Here is a 21025-nt window from a genome sequence, read left to right as displayed (position 1 = left end):
TATTAATGTGCTTGGACACAGAGCTCTGTGAACAGCCAGCCTCTTTTGTGTCTTGCCCTCCTTGTGCAAGGTGTCAATGGTCGTCTTTTGGACAACTGTCAAGTCAGCAGTCTTCCCCATGATTGTGTAGCCTACAGAACTAGACTGAGAGACCATGTAAAGGCTTTGCAGGTGTTTTGAGTTAATTAGCTGATTAGAGTGTGGCACCAGGTGTCTTCAATATTGAACCTTTTCACAATATTCTAATTTTCTGAGATACTGAATTTGGGATTTTCCTTTTAGTTGTCAGTTATAAACATCAAAATTAAAAGAAATAAACATTTGAAATATATCAGTCTGTGTGTAATGAATGAATATAATATACAAGTTTCACTTTTTGAATGGAATTAGTGAAATAAATCAACTTTTTGATTATATTCTAATTATATGACCAGCACCTGTATGTATATAATATATATGTTCATGTTTAGTTTTTTTTACATTTATTCGTGTATATACATCCATATGTTAATATGAATATAGAACAAAAGGTTTTTTTTTTTAAACTGGGATGGTGTCCCTCTGGGAGTTTTGGTATCAAAACAGTGGATTTTCAGGCAATGTTAGGAACATTTAAAATAAAGTGGTTGAAAGAGTTTCTATTGAAGCCGGATTCAATATGGTTTCACATTCCAAAAAGTATTTTCAAGAGATTCGGTGGGTTAAACTTTCTTTTGAAATGTGACTTTGAAATTTCTAAAATACCTTTTAAATTATCTGAGTTTCATAAACAAGTTTTGCATCATTGGAAGATGTTTACCATAACTTTACCCCTCACTGTGCCACCTTGTGGAATACTAGAGTAATTGTATCAAACAAAAAGTCTTTGTTCAATCAGCTTTGTTCATGACATTTTAGATATAAATGGTGAAATCTTACGGTTAAAAGATTTTAAAAACAAATTTAATAATATTCAATGTTCTCTTAAAGAATATAAGAAAATCTGTAAATCTATCCCAGTGAATTTGATACAGCTGATAAAAAACACAATTAGTTTTTCTAATGTCCAAATCAAACTTCCAAACTTAACGATAGGAGAATTAAACATTACAGACAAAAAATGTGACAACAAATATTTAAATAAAGCTTTCAATGGATATATATATATATAAAAACATTGGAAATTTATAAAATGGCCAATTGCACTCAAAGTAAAAGAAATGCAATTTAAAATTCTTAACAACTACTATCCATCTGCGGAGACACTGAGGGGTACCACATTCACAAAAGTAAATGGAAAAAACAATTGCCAAATGTAAACTGTTTTAAAAATGAATTTCGTATATTATTATCCTCCTTGAACCTTGTAAAAAATTCTAAACAAACTGTAGAAGCTATTTGTTATGCTGCTGAAATGTGTTTGATACACATATTATTTATTTTGAGAACAATGCCTTATTTTATTTATTTATTTTTTTTCATTGTCAAATCTGCCTTTTGTTGATGCCTTGTCTGTTTTTTCTTATGCTGTCGTCTCCACGAGAGTTTGTAATAAACATTATTAAAAAAAAAAAAAAAAACGCGAGTCTTTGGAGCACCCGGATGTGACGAAGCAGATGACGAACGCGGAAGTTTCGCGGAGCAGATTGAGTTCCCTGCTCGAGTGATGTCGCGGATTGAGTTGATGTCGAATAATGACTCTAAACAGCTCGGAAATAAAACAGACACACGATAGCGAAGCACACCAGCGTTACCAGAAGGTGAGATTAGAAGAAGTTGTTTATTTCTGACCTGACACTTTGAGCTTTCACTTCCCTCAGTGCTGAGCTCAGCTGTGTTTAGCTAATAACTTACTTGATTATGCTTCATTATTGTGTGTTTAGTATATGAACGAGTTAACACTTGGTTTAGACAACTGACTAATGGATTATAATGTATTTTAATAAACAGAGCGGCGTGTTTCGACGTCTTCCGGTTTCTCTCTCTCTCTCTTTCCTGTCATGACAAATGGACAAATATTTGTTCAGTTCAGTGTCGTCAAACCCTTTACACCACGTACACCCGAAACTGTGAATTACAGAGCAACCCATGAGGTTCACATCAGTTCAAAATACCGGTAACTTAATCAGCTGCTGGTAGCCATTGACTCTCATAGTATTGTTTCCCTACAATGGAAGTCAATGGCTACCAGCAACCAACATGCTTTAAAACATCTTCTTTTGCATCCCACGGAAGAACGAAACTCATGTTTGGAGCAGCTCGAGGGGAGTAAAAGATGACAGGATTTTCATTTTTGGGTGAACTGTTCCTTTAAATGAAAACATCACAGACCATGAACGTGTTCTGACTTTTGTAGCTCTCTATTTCATGTTGTGCATCATGCAGTTCTTTATTGGTGTATTTATTTAGTTGTTTGTTTAAATGTGTTGATGCCATGCTTCTTAATGACGCGTGTGTGTGTGTGTGTGTGTGTGTGTGTGTGTGTGTGTGTGTGTGTGTGTGTGTGTGTGTGTGTTTCCCGTGCAGCTGGTCTGATGTGGAGGGAGTGTTTTGCTGATTTCTCCTGGCTGACATGGCATCCTCCGCCCAGATGTGTCTCCGTCTCTATCATCTGCTGCTCCTCACCGCTTCGCCGCTGCGCACACATGCCTTCTTCTCTCCCTCTCAGCCGTCCTCGTCCTGCGGGCCGGGCCGGTCCTGGGCGGTGCGGCTGGACGCGGGCTCCGTGACGGCGGGGCGCTCTCTGGAGCGGCTGGCACACAGCGTGGCAGAGGAGGTGGGTCTGGAGAATCACGGGCAGATCGGGCAGCTGGAGGGACACTACCTGCTCTGCCGAGGAGCAGAGGACAGCGCAGACGTGGACTCCACAGAGTCGGCTCTGGACCGAAACCCTCGTGTGCTGTGGCACTCACGGGAACACATCCTGAGACGCTCCAAGAGAAGCGTGACCTTCAACGACCCCAAATATCCCAGTCAGTGGCACCTGGTGAGTACTGAGTCACGGAAACCAGCAGAGAATCATGACCTCTAGTCATAAAATTAGCATTTTGGATGAATAAATCAAAAGTAGGGCTGTAAACTCAATAATTTCACGATTTGGACTAGTGATCATCGAAGCAGAAAACTCTGTTTGGATATGACTTCTGCATGTTGTGCTTGTCTCAGTTTGCTCTTTACTGAAGCTCCAGCATAAATCTATCCTCTCGTCAAAATAAAAGTCTGGTTTAATTGGAAGAAATTGTGACTTAATTGTTACTATTGTACAGTAGAGTGTACTTCTCAAAGTAATGATAGTAATGATATTAATAGTTATAATAATAACATTTTGTTTAAAGAATAATCAAAATTTTAACCTTATTTTACGTTTTGGACTTTGAATGAATGAATAAATAAATGTTTGTTTTTCATTAGTTTGATTTACATTTTAAATATTAAGAATTAAAAAAAAATATATATATAATACATTTGTTCATGTTTTATACCTTCATTTGATTTTGTTAATAAATTTGTATTAAATCATAAATACAGAAAAGAACACAGATAATAAAAAAAAGAATAAATAAAATAAAACATTTCATAGTGCCCTATTACTGTAAACATAATAATAAGTTAAATAATAAATAAAGTTGTTGTAGTTTTATGAATTCAGCTGATTAGACCTGCTTTTTTTAAAATTATTAAATTATCCCATTAAATAAAATCCTTAAAAATGAAAACAGAATTTAGGAAAAATGGCCCTAAAAATTAATTTCTTGTTAAACTTTTAATAAATTGTTGTTCAGTTCTATGCAATTTCAGTTAATTAGACATGCAATCAATTAGACATGCTTGATTACTAAATTTAAAATTAAACATTAAAATGGAATAAAATGGGAGTAAAATGAAATTCAGGGGAAAAATAAAACTGATTTCATTGGGCACGAAGTAAAAATGTAAGTTAGTAGAAGTAAACATCCCGGCTGGCTGGAAGCTGTCAGATTTCAGCCGTCTCACATCTCCACATCTGCTTTCAGCACAACGATGTGAAGCGTGGGATGGACATCAACGTGACCGGTGTCTGGGAGCGAAACATCACCGGCGCCGGGGTCACCGTGGTTGTGGTGGACGACGGGGTTCAGCACACGCTGGAGGATATTCAGCCCAATTATGTGAGTCCCCTCTGACTTCTAGGAGTCTTCCAGGTTCAGTACGTGTTCAGCATCTGTGGCGGTCACCAGAGAAAATAATGTGGACTTGTTCCTCAGTGTTTGAAATGCAGCGAAAATCAGTTCTATAAAGTCACTGTAAACACATTTTTTACTTAAACAAAGGGTTTTCTGGAGTCATCAGCAAAGTGCCTCAGAAGTTGTCGATACATGCACTGACGCTTTAACTGGTGGTTTGTGTTTCTGTAGAGTCCTGAGGGCAGTTATGATCTGAACTCGAACGACCCTGACCCCATGCCTCACCCCGACGGCCACAGCGATAACCATCACGGCACGCGCTGCGCCGGAGAGATCGCCGCCGTCTCAAACAACAGCTTCTGCGCCGTAGGAGTCGCATACGGAGCCAGAGTGGCAGGTCAGTGAAGTCAGGATGTGCTACTGATTAAAAACCCACCTGTTGTCAGTTTAGATGTAGATTTCATCAGAATTATTGTACACACATCAAGAGAACGTCATCTATTCATCTGTTCCTGATGTTTTATATTTCTCATATACACTCTTTACATTATGAAAACTGGTGCAACAAATAGCTTCTCTAAAAGCTAAACCAGTGAAAATCCTTATGTTTAACTCCTGCAGTTCCAAATGAAAAATGTTTTTAGGATAAAACCAGCAGGATAATGAATTGAGAGAAACATAAATCGAGATCAGAATTAGCATATGATTTATCATTGAGGTGAATTGCTTTCTTTCTTTACGACGAAGCATTTGTTGTTTTCCTCATTAGGATAGAAGTACCTGATAAAGTAAAATGTAAATATCGTCATAGATTTATACTTGCTTCGTCGGGCAGATATATTGATTAATAATCGATATATTGATGAAAACATCCATTGTAGCCAAGTATTCAAAATGTTAAATGCAAGAAGGAAAGATATATTTAGTCACTTTTATTTATTTGTTTCACGTTATTTTATTTAAATAACAGTGCTTTTTAATAAAAAGTTTACCTGCGTGTATTTTAACTCTTTCCCCGCCAGCATTTTTGATGAGACTGTTTTGTTTTATGAATATCTGAACATGCAATAGATCAAAATAAAATCAGAGCCTCTACTTTTAAACAAAAATAAATAAATAGTCAGTTTTATTCTAGCTTCAAGCATTCTTTTTATATCAACACTTGAATGTAGGTACGTTTTATTAAAAAAAAATTCCTTTTTGAGCAAAAAGCAGAGCAGATCGTGTTTTTATCAAATCCTACATCTGGATCATATTCAGTATGATGATCGAAGTAAAGATGCAGTAGATGTCTTCCATCTACACCCCCAAAGCTTCACAGTCCTTTACCACTTCCTCGATCGACATTTCACTCGGTCACATTAGGCAGTTTACATTTTTATGCTGTTTATTGTTGATGATCGCATTATTTTTCATATGCATACATGCGAGAACGGCTTGTTTGGAGGGGAAAGAGTTAATTAGGGTTGTGACGCTGAGGAAATTTTCCCATCGTTAATCAACGTGTGACAACACCGGTAATACCGGTCTCACCGTGGGGGCGTTCCCTCTTTTCTTCTCTTTCCTTTGTTGTTAAATAGCTTAAAAGTGCCGTGCGCATTTTACTTTCACTTTCAAATAGTGCAATTCAGCATCAATTGCTTGAATGCAACAACAAAATAAGGCAAGGCAATTTTAAAATGATTTAAAAATTGTCTTATTTAAAATTCATTTAAAACAGTTAAATATAGAAAATGATTTTACATAAAATACAGTGAATATGTAAGATACAGTGAAATCAGTTCGGACATCGCACAGTGCTCATTCAATAAATGCACAGCTAAACAGATGAGTTTTGAGTCTAGGTTTAAATGTGACTAATGTTTTAGCACATCTGATCTCTTCTGGAAGCTGATTCCAACTGAGGGCGGCATAGTAACTAAAGGCGGACTCCCCTTGTTTTGTGTGAACCCTTGGTATTTCTAACTGACTCGATCCTAATGATCTGAGTGCTCTGTTAGGTTTATATTCAGTGAAACATATCTGCAATATATTTTGGTCCTAGATCATTGAGTGATTTATAACGAGGAGTAAAAGTACTTTAAAATCAATCCTAAATGTAACTGGAAGCCAGTGTAAGGACCTGAGGACTGGTGTGATATGCTCAGATTTTCTGGTTCTAGTCAGAATCCTGGCAGCAGGCCGGTGAGATGAGCTGCAGCTGTCTAATGGTCTTCTTGTGAAGGCCGGTGAGGAGACCATTACAATAGTCCACCCTGCTGGTGATAAAGGCATGAACAAGTTTCTCCAAGTCTTGACCGGAAACAAAACATCTAATTCTTGCAATGTTTTTTTAGATGATATTATGCTGATTTAGTTACTGCTTTGACATGACTACCGAAACTAAGGTCTGTCTCCAGAATCACACCAAGATTCCTGACTTGATTTTTAGTTGTTTGACCCCTAGAGTCAAGGTATGCATTCACCTTGAAAACTTCATCTTTGTTTTCAAATGCAATGACTTCAGTTTTTTTCTTCTTTTTTCTTCTTTTTTCTTCAACATCAGACTCACTTTAGCCTAGGCCTATATATAAAACACAGAACTTTTATTAACAAAACAAATAAAAATACACCATGCTATAGGGCAGGCTATGTCTAATATAAAATAACAAATGACTTACATAAAGTTTAAATAGGAAGCCTATACAAAACTGTAAATAAGTAAACATGTATAATATATAACCAAATAAATAAGAAACATAGAACGTTTATTAGCAAAATGAGTAAAAGTCTGGGGGCACGGCATACACCTCGATGTCAAATAAAATAAATCAATTACACAAAGTTTGAAAAAAGTAAAAATCAGCAAATAAGAAATTAATGTTTAAAAAAACCTTCCAAAATCACCTCAGATAAACGGCAAAAGTCAACAGGCTTTTCAAAATACAAAATATTGCCGAACAGGTGTTTTTGCATTTCGTTTGGAAACTAAATCATGTGCCATGGTCTGGTCTGTCTCTCCTCAGTCTTCTCGTCAGTCAGCTCTCCTCACTGATGTGTGACTGTCCTTCGGCGCGCTGCATTGAGCAGCCCTGTTCAGTTTTTAACTGTAGTGTCTGTTCTTTTACTGAACTAAATGATTTTTATTACTATAAAAAAATCAAAACGTCGGTGGGCAAGTGATGTAACGGTGTTGCGGCTTAACACCGGTATCTCCGTCAACACCGTCTATCAGTTAATATATGATTTTTTATTTCATTGTGTGAATGAATTGTTGAGTTTGAGTTTTGAATCAATTTTAGAATCAGTTATTGATCTTGATTTCCATAAATACCTTTTTGATAGCAAACTTTAAATTGCTATTGAAACAATATCTGTCTTGACACTCTCACACCTGCGTGGCACAAAAAAAAAAAAACATTGTTAAACTTGTGTAATGACACACACTTTAGGAAACGTGAGGACCGGATTACAATAAATGCAGGATTCACAGTGTTGGTTCATTTTAATATTACTTTTACATCATTGGTAATATTGTCTGTATTGCGCGTGTGTGTGTGTGTCTGTCTTCGTAGGCATCAGAGTTCTGGACGGACCCCTCACAGACAGCATGGAGGCTGTTGCTTTTAATAAGCATTACCAAGTTAATGACATCTACAGCTGCAGGTACTTTTCGTGCAAGCTCCCTAGAGAATTTGTAATATGATAGATATTTTAACATAGTTTTTACAGTAACACTTTACAATAAGGTCAGCTAGTTAACGATTAACATTAGTTAAGTTAACATGAACTAAGCACGGACAATACTTCTACAGCATTTGTTAATCTTAGTTAATGTTAATTATTAAAATCAAAAGTTGTGCTTGTTAACAATAGTTAATGCACAGTGAACTAACATAAACTAACAATGAACGACTGTACTTTCATTAACATTAATAAAGATTAATAAAAACTGTAATGAATGTATTGTTCATTGTTTGTTCATCTTAGTTAATACATTAACTAATGGAGCCTTTTTGTAAAATGTTACCGTTATCACATATATTTTTATTTTATTTATTTGTTTATTTTCAACCGAGTACAATATTAGCAGGCCGATTAAAACAAATAAGTTTGTAGGACAAGGTCCATTTTGTTAACATTGTTTAGCTACATTAGTTAACACTAACTAACATTGATATTTCTGCAGGATTTATTTATTTTAATATTAATTTCAGCATAATATATTTTTAAAATCAAAAGCTGTACCTGTACTGAGAACAACCGTACTTTCATGAGCATTAATTATTGCTGAAAACTATGTATTGTTTATTTTCAGTTCATGTTAGATAATGCATAAACTACTTAGTTCATAATCCATTAATGTTAACTTGTCCAGCTTTTAATGATGGAGTTCACTGTAATGTGTATCGTGTGTGTTGTGTGCTGTAGCTGGGGTCCGGATGATGACGGCCGTACGGTTGATGGACCGCATCCCTTAGGCAAGGTAAGCCCGTCTGCAGCTTCTCATTTACTTTTCATCAGAGTAATGCATTTTATTACGAGAAGCAGAAGGCATGCGTCCTCCTCCATATGACTGGCTGCACCTCAGCAGTGTTTTGGGTTCTTTGTACTTGCACCAAGATATCTTCTGCTCATCAATGCTGCATTAATTTGATCAGACATACAAAATAAACAGTAATGTTGTGAAATATTATTGCAATTTAAAATAATGTTTTGCTGTTTTAATATACTTTAAACTGTAATGTATTTCTGTGATGTGCAGCTGTATTTTCAGCATCATTACTCCAGTCTTCAGTGTCACATGATCTTCAGAAATCATTCTAATATGACGATTTATTATCAATATTGGAAACAATTTTGCTGCTTCATATTTTTTGGAACCTGTGATACTTTTTTCAGGATTCTTTGGTGAATAAAAGGAAATAAAAGAACAGCATTTATTCAAAAAAGCAGTTGTTTCTAACAATATTCATTACTATTCAAAAGTTTGGGGTAAATATCTTTTGTTTGCTTTCTTTCTTTCTTTTTTTTTTTTTTCGAAAGAAACTATTTTATTCAGCAAAGATGTGTTAAACTGATAAAAAGTGATAATAAAGACTTATATTGTTGGAAAACATTTCTATTTTAAATAAATGCTGTTCTTTTTAACATTATCCAACAAAGAATCCTGGAAAAAAAAAAAAAAAGTATAACAGGTTCCAAAAAAATAAAATAAAAGCAGCAAAAACTGTTTCTAACACTGATATAATGTGACACTGAAGACTGGAGTAATGATGCTGAAAATACAGCTTTGGTCACAGAAATAAATTACAGTTTAAAGTGTATTAAAATAGAAAACCATTATTTTAAACTGTAATATTTTACTGTATTTTTGGTCAAATAAATGAAGCCTTGATGAGCAGAAGAAACTTCTTTAAAACACATTACAAGTCTTACTGATCCCAAACTTGAACAGCAGTCTTTTTGCAATCCCAGAGTTCATCCAACAGTGGCTTCTATTAATAAATAAACCATTTATTACACCATTTATCACGAAGAATGATTCCTTTGTTTGTCCGCAGGCGGCGCTGCAGCACGGAGTTATTGCAGGCAGGAGAGGTTTCGGGAGCATCTTTGTAGTTGCCAGTGGTAACGGAGGACAGTATGAAGACGACTGCAACTATGACGGCTATGCTAACTCCATCTACACCGTCACCGTCGGTAATGAACCGCTTTCTCAGCTCAGTTATGAGCGTCTAAACCTCGTCTGATCAAAGAGGAGCCGTTCTGATTCAGATTTCAGCCCAGAATCTTAATTTCGTATTTTTTTTATATTTATATTAACATCTGTATTTATATATTTGTTACATAGCATTAAAGGGATAGTTCACGCAGAAGTGTAAATCTGCTGTTAATTTACTCACCCCCAGGACATCCAAGATGTAGGTGACTCGTTTTCTTCAGCAGAACAGATTTTTAACTGAAACTCTGGCCCTTGGTGGTTCATAAAATGCAAGTCAGCAGCTACTGTCACTCTGAGAGTCAAAGAAAGCATTTCAGGAAACACGAAATGAATCCCCACGGCTCCTGATGGTATACTGAGGTCTCATGAAGCGAAACAATCGGTCTGTGCAAGAAACTGAACAGTATTTACTACATTATCATCTGTAACCCAGAGCCTCAGGCAAACTGTCCGGAGTGATGTCCGCATCACGAACGAATCATTCTTTTGAACCGGTTCTTTTTGGTGAACGAACTGAACCAGTTCATTGAATCGGACCGACCACTTGTATGAAAGGGGCAAAATTAAAGTTTTTATGGTTTCTCATGGTTTATGTAAAAAGGTGAGTTGATTTAAGACAAGTTTATTCACTTTAAATGCTTTAGACATGTAAAACATCTACATTTCACATCATTATTGGGTGCTTTAATAATATAATTGCTTTTAACAAACTGTTCAAAACAACCAGTTTGCAGAAAAGGTTTGTGTTATAATGTTCATTTTCTTGCACAGACCGATCGCTTCGCTTCATAAGACCTCGATATAAATCATCAGGAGCCAATGGATTCATTTTATGCTCCTTGCTTTTTATGTCATTAATACTGAATCATTAACGACCGAGGTTTCCGCTAAAGATCGTTACTGTTCTACTGAAAATAAGCTGTATGAAATAAACCCTAGTATAAAAAGAAGTAGCTTCTATAATTTTAAATCAAGACATGATCAAGTTGTCTTTACTAGGTGTAGACCGGGGCATTCAAGACTTACCCATGGGTTTTTATTAACAGGCGAAGTTCCTCCTTTATGTCTTTCATGTAAAGTTCCTTTGACTATTAAGCATATTTTGTTGAATTGTAATTTTTATGATGCTGCTAGAAAACGCTTTTATTCAGAAACATGCTTGCATGGAATATTTGAAAATGTACCACCTGAATGTATTTTAGATTTTCTATCTTAGGTAAGTTGAAATGTTTTATATAATGTAAATCTTATGGATGATACTGAACTTTTTGGCCATGTAAATAGCCATGATGCTAACATGGCGTAAAAAACTCAATAAACAAACAAACTGTTCTACTGAAGAAATACAGTCATTTACATCTCAGATGGCATGCGGATGAGTAAACTAACAGCGAATTTTCATTTTTGGGTGAACTGTCCCTTTAAGAAATGAAGGCTGTTTTTAAGATGACGTGTGATTGCAGGCGCGGTTGATGAGAATGGCAGAAGGCCGTTTTATGCAGAAGAGTGTGCGTCTATGCTGGCCGTCACGTTCAGCAGCGGGAGCAGACAGCTGCGCAGTATAGTGAGTATCAGTATAGTGTTAAAGTACACCTGATTATAACATTATAACATTATAACTCGGGCATACACGACCGGGCAAAGGTTTGGGATCAGTGAGACTTGTAATTTGTTTTAAAGAAGTCTGTTCTGCTCATCAAGGCTGCATTTATTTGATCAAAAACACAGAAAAAAAACATAATCTTGCAAAATGTTATTACAGTATAAAATAATGGTTTCTATTTTTATATCCTTCAAAATATAATTTATTTTTGTGATGCGCAGCTGAATTTCAATCATCATTACTCCAGTATAAAGTGTCACATGATCTTCAGAAATCATTCTAATATGCTGATTTATTATGTGTATTTATTAGTTATTAAACTGCGATACTTTTTTTCAGGATTTCTCTGGTGAATAAAAAGTTAAAAAGAACAGCATTTATCCAAAATATAAATCTTTTCTAACGATATAAATCTTTGCTATCACTTCTTAACAATTTAACACATCCTTGCCGAATAAAAGTTTTAATTTCTTAAAAAAAAAAAGAAAATTTATTTACTGACTTTTGAGCTGTAGTGTATATTGTTAGAAAAGATTTCTATTTTAAATAAATGCTCTTCTTTTTATCTTTTTATTCATCAAAGAAAAAAGTATCACAGGTTCCAGAAAAATATGAAGCAGCAAAAACTGTTTCTAACATTGATAATAAATCAGCATATTAGAAAGATTTCTGAAGATCATGTGACACTGAAGACTGGAGTAATGATGCTGAAAATACACCTGCGCATTAGGCTTGGGCGGTATCCAAATTTTGATACCGTCAAACCTCCTCCCTATTTTACCTCGGTATACGGTATTACCGTGAATAATTAAAAAATTATGACGTAAGGCTCAGACAGCGTCACCAAACTGTTGGCTTGTGCCTAAACCGTTCAGAAACGGAATACCAAAACACTAATACTGAAACAATAACAAAATAACATGCACAACAATATTAACAACTTTTATTAGCAACAAATAGCAGTTTATAAAAAAGTGCAAATACAACAGTCAAACAGAATTAAATTAACATAAACGTCCAGAACAGTTTTCGTGCAGAGAAGCAAACACAAATCAATTAAATTAAATCACAAAGAGCTGAAATTCAAAAGAGCTGAATTAACATAAACATCCATATTATAAAAATTATTGCAAAGCAATAGGCCTAAATAAAACCTTCTTCTTTCCAGTCTTTACAATATAATTTTTAACGAAAACCATATAAAAATAGGCTACCTGAATCAATTAAATAAATAAAAATAAACACAGTGCGAATAGGAACGAATGGCAAGTGGCATCAAATCTAGTCAAGATTTTTCGCTAGAAAAACCAGCATGTTTACTTTGTCCGGCTTTAACAGGGCACGTTGTGGACCGACAACTTTACCTGCGGTTAAGACGCACAGGTACTTTCGTGCCACTCGCGACATCTGGGGAAAACGCCCGGCAGCATTTTTCCACCAGAGAAGTGGGTTCTCGTCTCCTTAAGTGACTGGCTCCAAACAGTATGCTGTTATTTAATCTCCGACTCGGTCCTCTACGGTGCCGATGCCGACTGGAGCTACCATTGCATCGGCTTTTTTTTTTTTTTTTTTGCAGCATACTTCCCAGAGTCATCTTTTTTCTCGTGAGGGTTTCGGGTTGCGCCTCTCCCTCTTCCACTCTGATGGCCACTGGACCTGCTGCCTCTAAGCTCACGATATCAGCCTGTAATTCAGCCTTGTTCTCAGCCAATGCGTTGTCATCCGTCTCATATCCTCCACGGTAACGAGGGTCGAGCAAAGTGCATTTTCGCATTATTTTGCGCACTGAATCGGATTCATACTTGGCCTCCAGCTTTGTTAGAATTTTTTTTGTTTTTATTGACTTTGTTAGCTGGAGGTCATTTTCTGACGCAACCAACACATTGTCTGACAAAATATAAGTGAAGTCACCGACTGGTATCAGTGCGGCTTTCAAACGTAAACGAAATTCGTTTATTTAGGCCTATTTATTCATTCATTCGTTAACGAATGAATGAATTAATTGGCCTAAATAAACGAATGAATGAATGAATAGGCCTCATAATGGTAAGCATAAAACGTTGCAGAGAGTTCCTCAGGGGCAGGGGCTCAAATGTAAAAAAAAAAGGGCATATATATATATATATATATATATATATATATATATATATATATATATATATATATATATATATATATATATATATATATATATATATATACTATATATATATATATATATATATATATATACATATATATGCTTTGTATCACATAAAAAAATTATATTTAAAAGTAGGCTATATTAAAAAAGGAAAACATTTTTTTTCCTGTATTTTTTATCAAATAAATGCAGGCTTGATGCGCATAAGGGACTTATTTAAAAAAAAAAAAATTGCATGCAAATTTGACCAAATGGAATAATATACATTAATTGAGTTATTTATTTATGCATTCATTCGTTTATTTAGGCCAATTAATTCATTCATTAGGTCCTTACCGGTGCGCGACTCGCAATCTTTCCCCCTCTCTCTTTCTCCTCCACGCTATCACGTGATGACAACCCATGCATACGCATTTTTTAGGCATTAAATAAATTATATTTAATATTTAATCCTTGTCTCCTATATAAGTGCATTGTTTTTTTGTTTTTTTTTAATGACGGTATGACGGTATTGAAACTGATACCGTTGCTATTTTTAGATCCCGCGGTATACCATATTACCGCCCAAGCCTACTGCGCATCACAGAAATAAACTATATTTTAATGTATATTAAAATATAAAAATGTTATTTTACATCATAATAATATTTGACAATATTAAATGGTTTCCTGTATTTTTGATGAAATAAATGCAGCCTTGATGAGCAGAAGAAACTCCTGTAAAAAACATTAAAAATCATTCTGATCCCAGGCTTTTGACCGGTTGTGTGTGTATTGTGTGAAAGAAAATGTCTAGTCAAAGAAACCTTTCTGTCTCCATCACAACACCTAATATCGCAGAATAAGCCCCGCCTTCTGAATAAAAGACCCAATCAGCAATTGGTAGAGTCATTGCATCCCTGCAGCTGCTGTTAGAGGCTCTGGATGCTGATTGGATGTTGTGGGTGTGCATATGCAGATGAGCATGTGGGCGGAGTTTAGGAGCATTAAATGACTGGAGGAGTCCCGCATGCATCACCAGAGGATCCAGATGTTTTAGATGGGGTCTTCTGATATATTCCCCTCAGGTGACGGCAGACTGGTCTCTGCAGAGCGGCACCGGCTGTACCGACGGACACACGGGCACTTCAGCGGCTGCTCCTCTGGCTGCAGGGATGGTGGCGCTCATGCTGCAGGTGCGGCCCTGTCTGAGCTGGAGGGACGTGCAGCACATCATCACCTACACAGCAACACAGGTAACACAGCCCTCTTTCTTTAACCTGTAGAGTCCACAGCTGTCGTAACCATAGCTGTGATATTGCTTGTATACTAAAACAGTAAATGATTAGTATTTGCACTGTTGATGGTTTTAATCGTGTCAGTAGTTTAATGCTGAGGTGTCTTTACGTCTTTAGCATGACGCTGACGCTCAGGCTGACTGGGGAGTCAATGGAGCTGGTTTCCACCACAGTCACAAGTACGGCTTTGGTTTGCTGAACGCCTGGAGGCTTGTTAACGCTGCTAAGGTAGATCCATCACAGCAGTGCTGCTCTCAGAGAAACACAGGCTTCATCAAGCAGCTGAGAGCCTATATCTGTGTCTCTGCTAGGTCTGGGAGTCCGTCCCCTTCTTGGTGTCCTACCAGAGCCCAGTGTTAAAGGCCAATGAGGACATCCCAGAGTATCCCAAAACCCTCACGCACACCTGGAATGGTAAGAGATTTAGCACACTGAAATTAAATTATTGGTAGCACTTTTTAAAATTTTAAAAGACCAATTCTTGCTATTAACTAGTTCTTGTTAGCATGCATATGACTAGCACATTGGCTGTTTATTAGTAAGCAAATATTAAAGCATAATCATGCATGACTACATTTCAGATCCTTTAATCCTAAACCCCACACATAACTACCTTACTAACTATTAATAAGCAGCACATCCGAGAGTTTAATGAGGCAGAAGTCATAGTTAATAGTTAGTTCATAGTGGGAATTGGTTCCCAAACTAAAGTGTGACCAAAATATTTACCGATTTCCGATCTAATATGTGATTCAGATCAAACCATAAAAAGGGCTATTATGACATCTGTGTGCTCTGGTCATGGATCCGTGCCACAGACAGCTCTTGTCTGCCCTTATTTGGACATGTTTGTCTGTGTTTATGTGTTCTAGTATACAGTGGAAGTGAAATGATGTTTCCCTTCTCCATTGAGCTCATCTTTCAAGTTAGATGTTCAGCAGCACTGTTTATGTAATGTGGCAAAGTTGGATCAAATTTGCTTTTCAAATGGTATTAAATAATGCATTTAGAAAATAATACATTTGTGATATTATTTATTTATTTTATATTAATTCATTTAGAAAATAATACATTTGTGATATTATTTACTTATTTTATATTAAATAATGCATTTAGAAAATAATACATTTGTGATATTATTTACTTATTTATTTTATATTAAATAATACATTTAGAAAATAATACATTTGTGATATTAATTACTTATTTATTTTATATTAAATAATGCATTTAGAAAATAATACATTTGCAATATTATTTACTTATTTATTTTATATTAAATAATGCATTTAGAAAATAATACATTTGCAATATTATTTTACTTATTTATTTTATATTAAATAATGCATTTAGAAAATAATACATTTGTGAAATTTACTTATTTATTTTATATTAAATAATACATTTAGAAAATAATACATTTGCGATATTAATTACTTATTTATTTTATATTAAATAATGCATTTAGAAAATAATACATTTGTGATATTATTTACTTATTTATTTTATATTAAATAATGCATTTAGGAAATAATACATTTGCGATATTGTTTACTTATTTATTTCATATTAAATAATACATTTTAGGAAATAATACATTTGCGATATTGTTTACTTATTTTATATTAAATAATGCATTTAGAAAATAATACATTTGTGATATTATTTACTTATTTATTTTATATTAAATAATGCATTTAGAAAATAATGCATTTGCGATATTTACTTATTTATTTTATATTAAATAATACATTTAGAAAATAATGCATTTGTGATACTATTTATTTATTTTATCCTTACAATCTAAATGTATGGACGAATTGGAAAAAATTCCAAATGAATGCATTTTGAAATTTTTTCAGAAATGTATATTTTTGGAATATATCTGCGTTAAAATCAATGTGGCGTCTAACCTGATTAAAGTCGCTTGGATGTTGGGGGAGAAGTGTTTTAATAGTGTAACAGAAATGAAATGGCTAGGTTTATACGCAATAACTTGCTCTCAAAAGCATTAATATCAGCATGAACAGAAGCTGTGATCATCTTTTCCATCTGAGAGAAACGGTTTTGTTAATTGAAAAATTACATAAATCTCTCTCTCTCTCTCTCTCTCTCTCTCCCTCTCTCTCTCATTTTATTTCCTTATATGGTAAGAGAGTGTAGAGCTTGTTTTAGCAAACCTCTGAGGAAATGCCATGGAGTTAGTGAAGCCTAATGTAAGATTCAGAATTGCACTCTTCTCTTTCAGCAGTCCTTCAGTCACGCTCTTACTGCAGTTGTGTTATTTTAAAACATTAATGTGTGTCGCAGCAGCATAACTGCGTCAGCAGGAACACATCAAGCTCGCACACTGACATGTCACTGCAGCTCTGAATAGAAATAAAAGTGATTTCTCACTTATTAAACCTTTAATAACTGCTGTAAAGTATAAAAGGGTTGGGGGCCGTTGAGAATTATTACAAACTTGATCATTAAAATCTCATTTACATAAGATTTTTTTTTGTTTTTTGTATTTTTTCTTTCCTTTTTGGGACTGTACAAATCCTGTCTATTAAAGTAATGTACTCTTTTATAAAGCACCGCAAAATAATTGGCCTGAATTGCTCACCCTGTTAAACATTGCAAGTATCATGTCTGACTAAAGCCTGATTATTAAGTGGTTTAACGTGGAGGTCAACTAGTATTCGGATGTGGACTGCAGTGTGTGGTTAAACTGGTCTTGGATCAGATGTCATGAATGCACCGTGGATTTGTTTCTGCTCTCTTTGTTATTGCTTCATATCAGTGGTGAAATAAAAATCAGTGTTTCAGGAATACAGCTGTAAATCTGTTACTCATTGTTTTAAATCTCTTTGGTTCATAGTCTCAGTGTCTGAGCTGAGGCAGTCTGGCATGCAGACGCTGGAGCACGTGTCTGTTACTGTGATGATGGTCCATCCGCGGCGCGGGAGCGTGGAGATCCGGCTCATCTGTCCCAGTGGAATGAGCTCACTGATCGGGGCCCGGAGACCGCTGGATGTGTGAGTGTCCACACACTTCTGATTCACTCCACACACACACCTTCTGAATCAGTGAAGCCGCTTTTAACGCCAGTTTTGTTGTTTGAGTAGAGATACGACTGGATTCATGGACTGGACGTTTTCCACTGTGCGGTGCTGGGGAGAAAGAGCCGAGGGACAGTACAGTCTACAAATCACTGACCACAGTAAGACAATACAGTCCACATACCACTCAGCTCATATGCACAATACTTCACTTCATTAGCTGCTACTCTAGGCATCACGGGAACATCTTCAAAATACAGTAAACTCTGATGGCACCACAAGAACATGCATAATCCCAAATCATTTACTAGCAGCTGTTCAGCTGTCCTTCCAAAAAAAAAAAAACTTTATAGCTGGCATAATGGCATTTTTAGGAGAGGCTAACTTGGCAAAGCAATGTTTTGGTCTTTGCAAAGTGCTTCATGAGCAACTGTCCAGAGAAACGCTAGCAGGTACAATATTTTTTGAACTAATACAAAACTTGCAAGGGCAAAGAAACAGCTTTACTTGGAAGCAATACTAGAGATGATAACTAAAGGGATATTACGTGTGACCTGTTCAGGCAAAATGAGTCAGAATGTGCATGGGCTAATTTTGAGCTACACGCAAAAAAAAACAAAAAAACAAGTGTTTACAGTTTATTTGTAATGAACACACTAAAGGGATTTTTACATTTAATTATTTGTATTTTTAATGATTTTGTTTAGATGTAAAATGAAAAATGTAATGCACTATTTGCTTTTTTTCTTATATTTGTTGTACTGTTTTTTTGTTGTTGTTTTTTTGCATCTGTTCTTATTTATAATAATGATAATAATTACAGATAAAAAATAAAAAAATAGTTATATTATGACTACTAATACAGTAATTATTATTAAGAAAAGAAGTGGAGGAAAAGATGCAACGTTGCATGGAACCTTCAGAAAACTTGAACTTGATTTTTCTCAAAATTGACTTTGCTGACTCTGTCGACTTCACACGGGTGCAGCTCAGTCATTTTTCGTCCGATTCCAACAAATCATACATCATTCTGTGTCCACTCGAAAAAAAAACGATTTCAAATGTTCAAGTGTTTTTGTGCATGCACTCTGGTTTCGAATAAGTCCTTATAATAAGTTTTAGTTTATGGAGTTCTACATGCTTGCAGATCTATTATAACGAGGGTAAAACAAACACACACACAGTGTGAATAAGAGATTGATTGTGTAGGTAGCTGATTATATCATTGAGCTACATAATCCATTCACAATTAGAAGAAAAGATTTGTTTGTCTAAGAGGACCAAACGTCCACGTATCCTGTTTCAGGAATAACAAATTAGAGTGTACAGAATTACGAGTTAATCCGCTACATTTTTCTGCGTGTCGTTGCTTTGATTGATGGTGATAACTGTAGTAATGGACAGAACATTTTTTCACGTCATCTTGCATGAAAAGTGAATCCCTGGTTTAAACTTTATATAAAACCAAACTGTTGTGCCTTCTAAAGCCGTACCCTAACCAAACAAAAAACATTCTGTATGAATGGCCCCTAATGCAGTTAGACAAATGTTTTTGAAAAGTGTGTATTTGTTATAATGAATTTCATGGCACTGTATAGCTTAATGTTATCCTGCGCAGCTGTCTCTGAACCCTTTGGAATGAGCAAAGGACAGCCGGTTATTGAGGTTTGATACATTACCTGCTGGTGTGAAGCATTGTTTGCAGGTTTGTTCTGTTAAGTCTTCAGGTTCATTTCTCTTCTGTAGCACTGCTGTTCAGTGAAAGTAGCCACCGATGCTGGTATGGCAATAAAAACAAGAAACGAATGCACTGCTGCTCAAGTGAGTCGATTATAATAATAATAATAATGTGTCACCCGTGTTTCTGTCTTTCAGAAGAGCCGACTCTGTCATCGGGCGTCCTGAAGCACTGGAAGCTCACTCTGTACGGCTCATCTCTGTCTCATGAGCAGGTGAAAGAGAGACGGAGGTGAGCTACAGAGCACTGATGCTCAACATGAGCTCGTTGCATTCACTTAAAGATATTGAAAAATGAACGCGTTTTGACTCTGCTCTGTTAGCTTTAGCCGGTTTGGTTTTAATACATCTCCATGTGTGTTTGTTTGAATTGTCAGGGTGGTTGAAGACGCCATGGGTGGACAGTATCTGGACAGCAGTTTTGCTCTTCCCTGTCCTCCTGGTATCGACGTTCCTCCTGAAATCGTGAGCCCGTTCACCTCGAGCAGCCTGAAGGTGCGTCTTCCTGAAAACACCAGCGTGGTCATATGTGTAACTACTGTATGCTTGAACTGAAGCCAATGCATATGTCATTTTGATAATTAATTTATAGTGAGTACCATGAAAATGATCATGAAGTGTGTTGTGGTCTGCAGTCTCTGCTGCTGCTGGGCTGTTTCGCTCTCTTCTGGTCGCTCTATTACACTCTGGAGGTGACCCTCACTCACTGGGACTGGCGCGGGTGCAGCACGACGGGACGGCACAGAGGCTTTCAGGCCGTATCCACAGGCCTAGAGGACAGTCAAGTGGTGGAGATCCAGCCCGAGATGGACAGCGAGTCCAAAGTCCCGCTCATTGCTGCTGATGAGAACACGTAGCACGGGTCTCCATTTCTTTTGTTTGAAATTTCAGGTTGCACTTGAGCATTTTGAGTTGCCTTCTTGTGTTTTCTTCGATTTATTTGCTGATGTGTGCATGAGGATGTTGTCTTATAAGAGTGCCTGATTCTGAGTGCAGTATTCGAATCATTCAGTGCATATGTGATCGAGAGAATGTGTGAGTGTGTTCGCTGGGTGCTGCGTGAATGATATTTTGTGGAGTTTAATATAAATGACTTTTTTTTTTTTTCTTGAACGTGACGCATTGAATGTGTCACTATTAGGTCTATAAATATCTCCGACACTTGAATTTTAAAAGACAGAAAGAGATTGTTTAAACTGGAGGTCTGCTCACCTGCAGATATTTTACTGATTCTAGTCTGTATTTGTTTTTTTTTACTGAAGCGTGGAACTCTTGTGATCAAGAACTCAGATGAGGTTTGAATAAAAACAAAAAGGGAAACTGTTTTAGTATCTCTGTTGTCTCTGCATGGGTTACAGTAGTATCTGCCGTTTGA

General features: G+C 35.9%; 1 protein-coding gene across 1 annotated transcript; it reads left to right on the top strand.

Annotated features, from left to right (window-relative positions):
• The first annotated feature begins 1580 nt into the window (after window positions 1–1580).
• On the top strand, window positions 1581–20970 carry LOC109109551 (proprotein convertase subtilisin/kexin type 7-like). The gene is made up of 16 exons (XM_042770738.1): window positions 1581–1739; window positions 2506–2965; window positions 3993–4127; window positions 4374–4539; window positions 7697–7787; window positions 8553–8607; window positions 9686–9824; window positions 11310–11410; window positions 14660–14827; window positions 14987–15097; window positions 15181–15283; window positions 17733–17889; window positions 17980–18074; window positions 19789–19882; window positions 20028–20145; window positions 20286–20970. Exons 2-16 carry the CDS (start codon window positions 2552–2554, stop codon window positions 20505–20507), a joined length of 2169 nt encoding a protein of 722 aa, XP_042626672.1. The 5' UTR covers window positions 1581–1739; window positions 2506–2551; the 3' UTR covers window positions 20508–20970.
• The last annotated feature ends 55 nt before the right edge of the window (window positions 20971–21025 follow it).

The sequence above is a fragment of the Cyprinus carpio genome, chromosome A15, assembly GCF_018340385.1.
Source record: "Cyprinus carpio isolate SPL01 chromosome A15, ASM1834038v1, whole genome shotgun sequence".
NCBI classification, from domain to species: domain Eukaryota; kingdom Metazoa; phylum Chordata; class Actinopteri; order Cypriniformes; family Cyprinidae; genus Cyprinus; species Cyprinus carpio.
Note: the sequence above shows the minus strand (reverse complement) of the source record. Positions and strands in the feature narration are given on the sequence as shown.

Excerpts from the sequence above, each read along its gene's own strand:
- LOC109109551 (XM_042770738.1), top strand. The coding sequence starts at position 2,552 with ATGGCATCCTCCGCCCAGATGTGTCTCCGTCTCTATCATCTGCTGCTC. Across the intron at positions 2,966-3,992 it reads ATCCCAGTCAGTGGCACCTG|CACAACGATGTGAAGCGTGG; the intron begins GTGAGTACTGAG and ends ATCTGCTTTCAG. Across the intron at positions 15,284-17,732 it reads CCTCACGCACACCTGGAATG|TCTCAGTGTCTGAGCTGAGG; the intron begins GTAAGAGATTTA and ends TTTGGTTCATAG.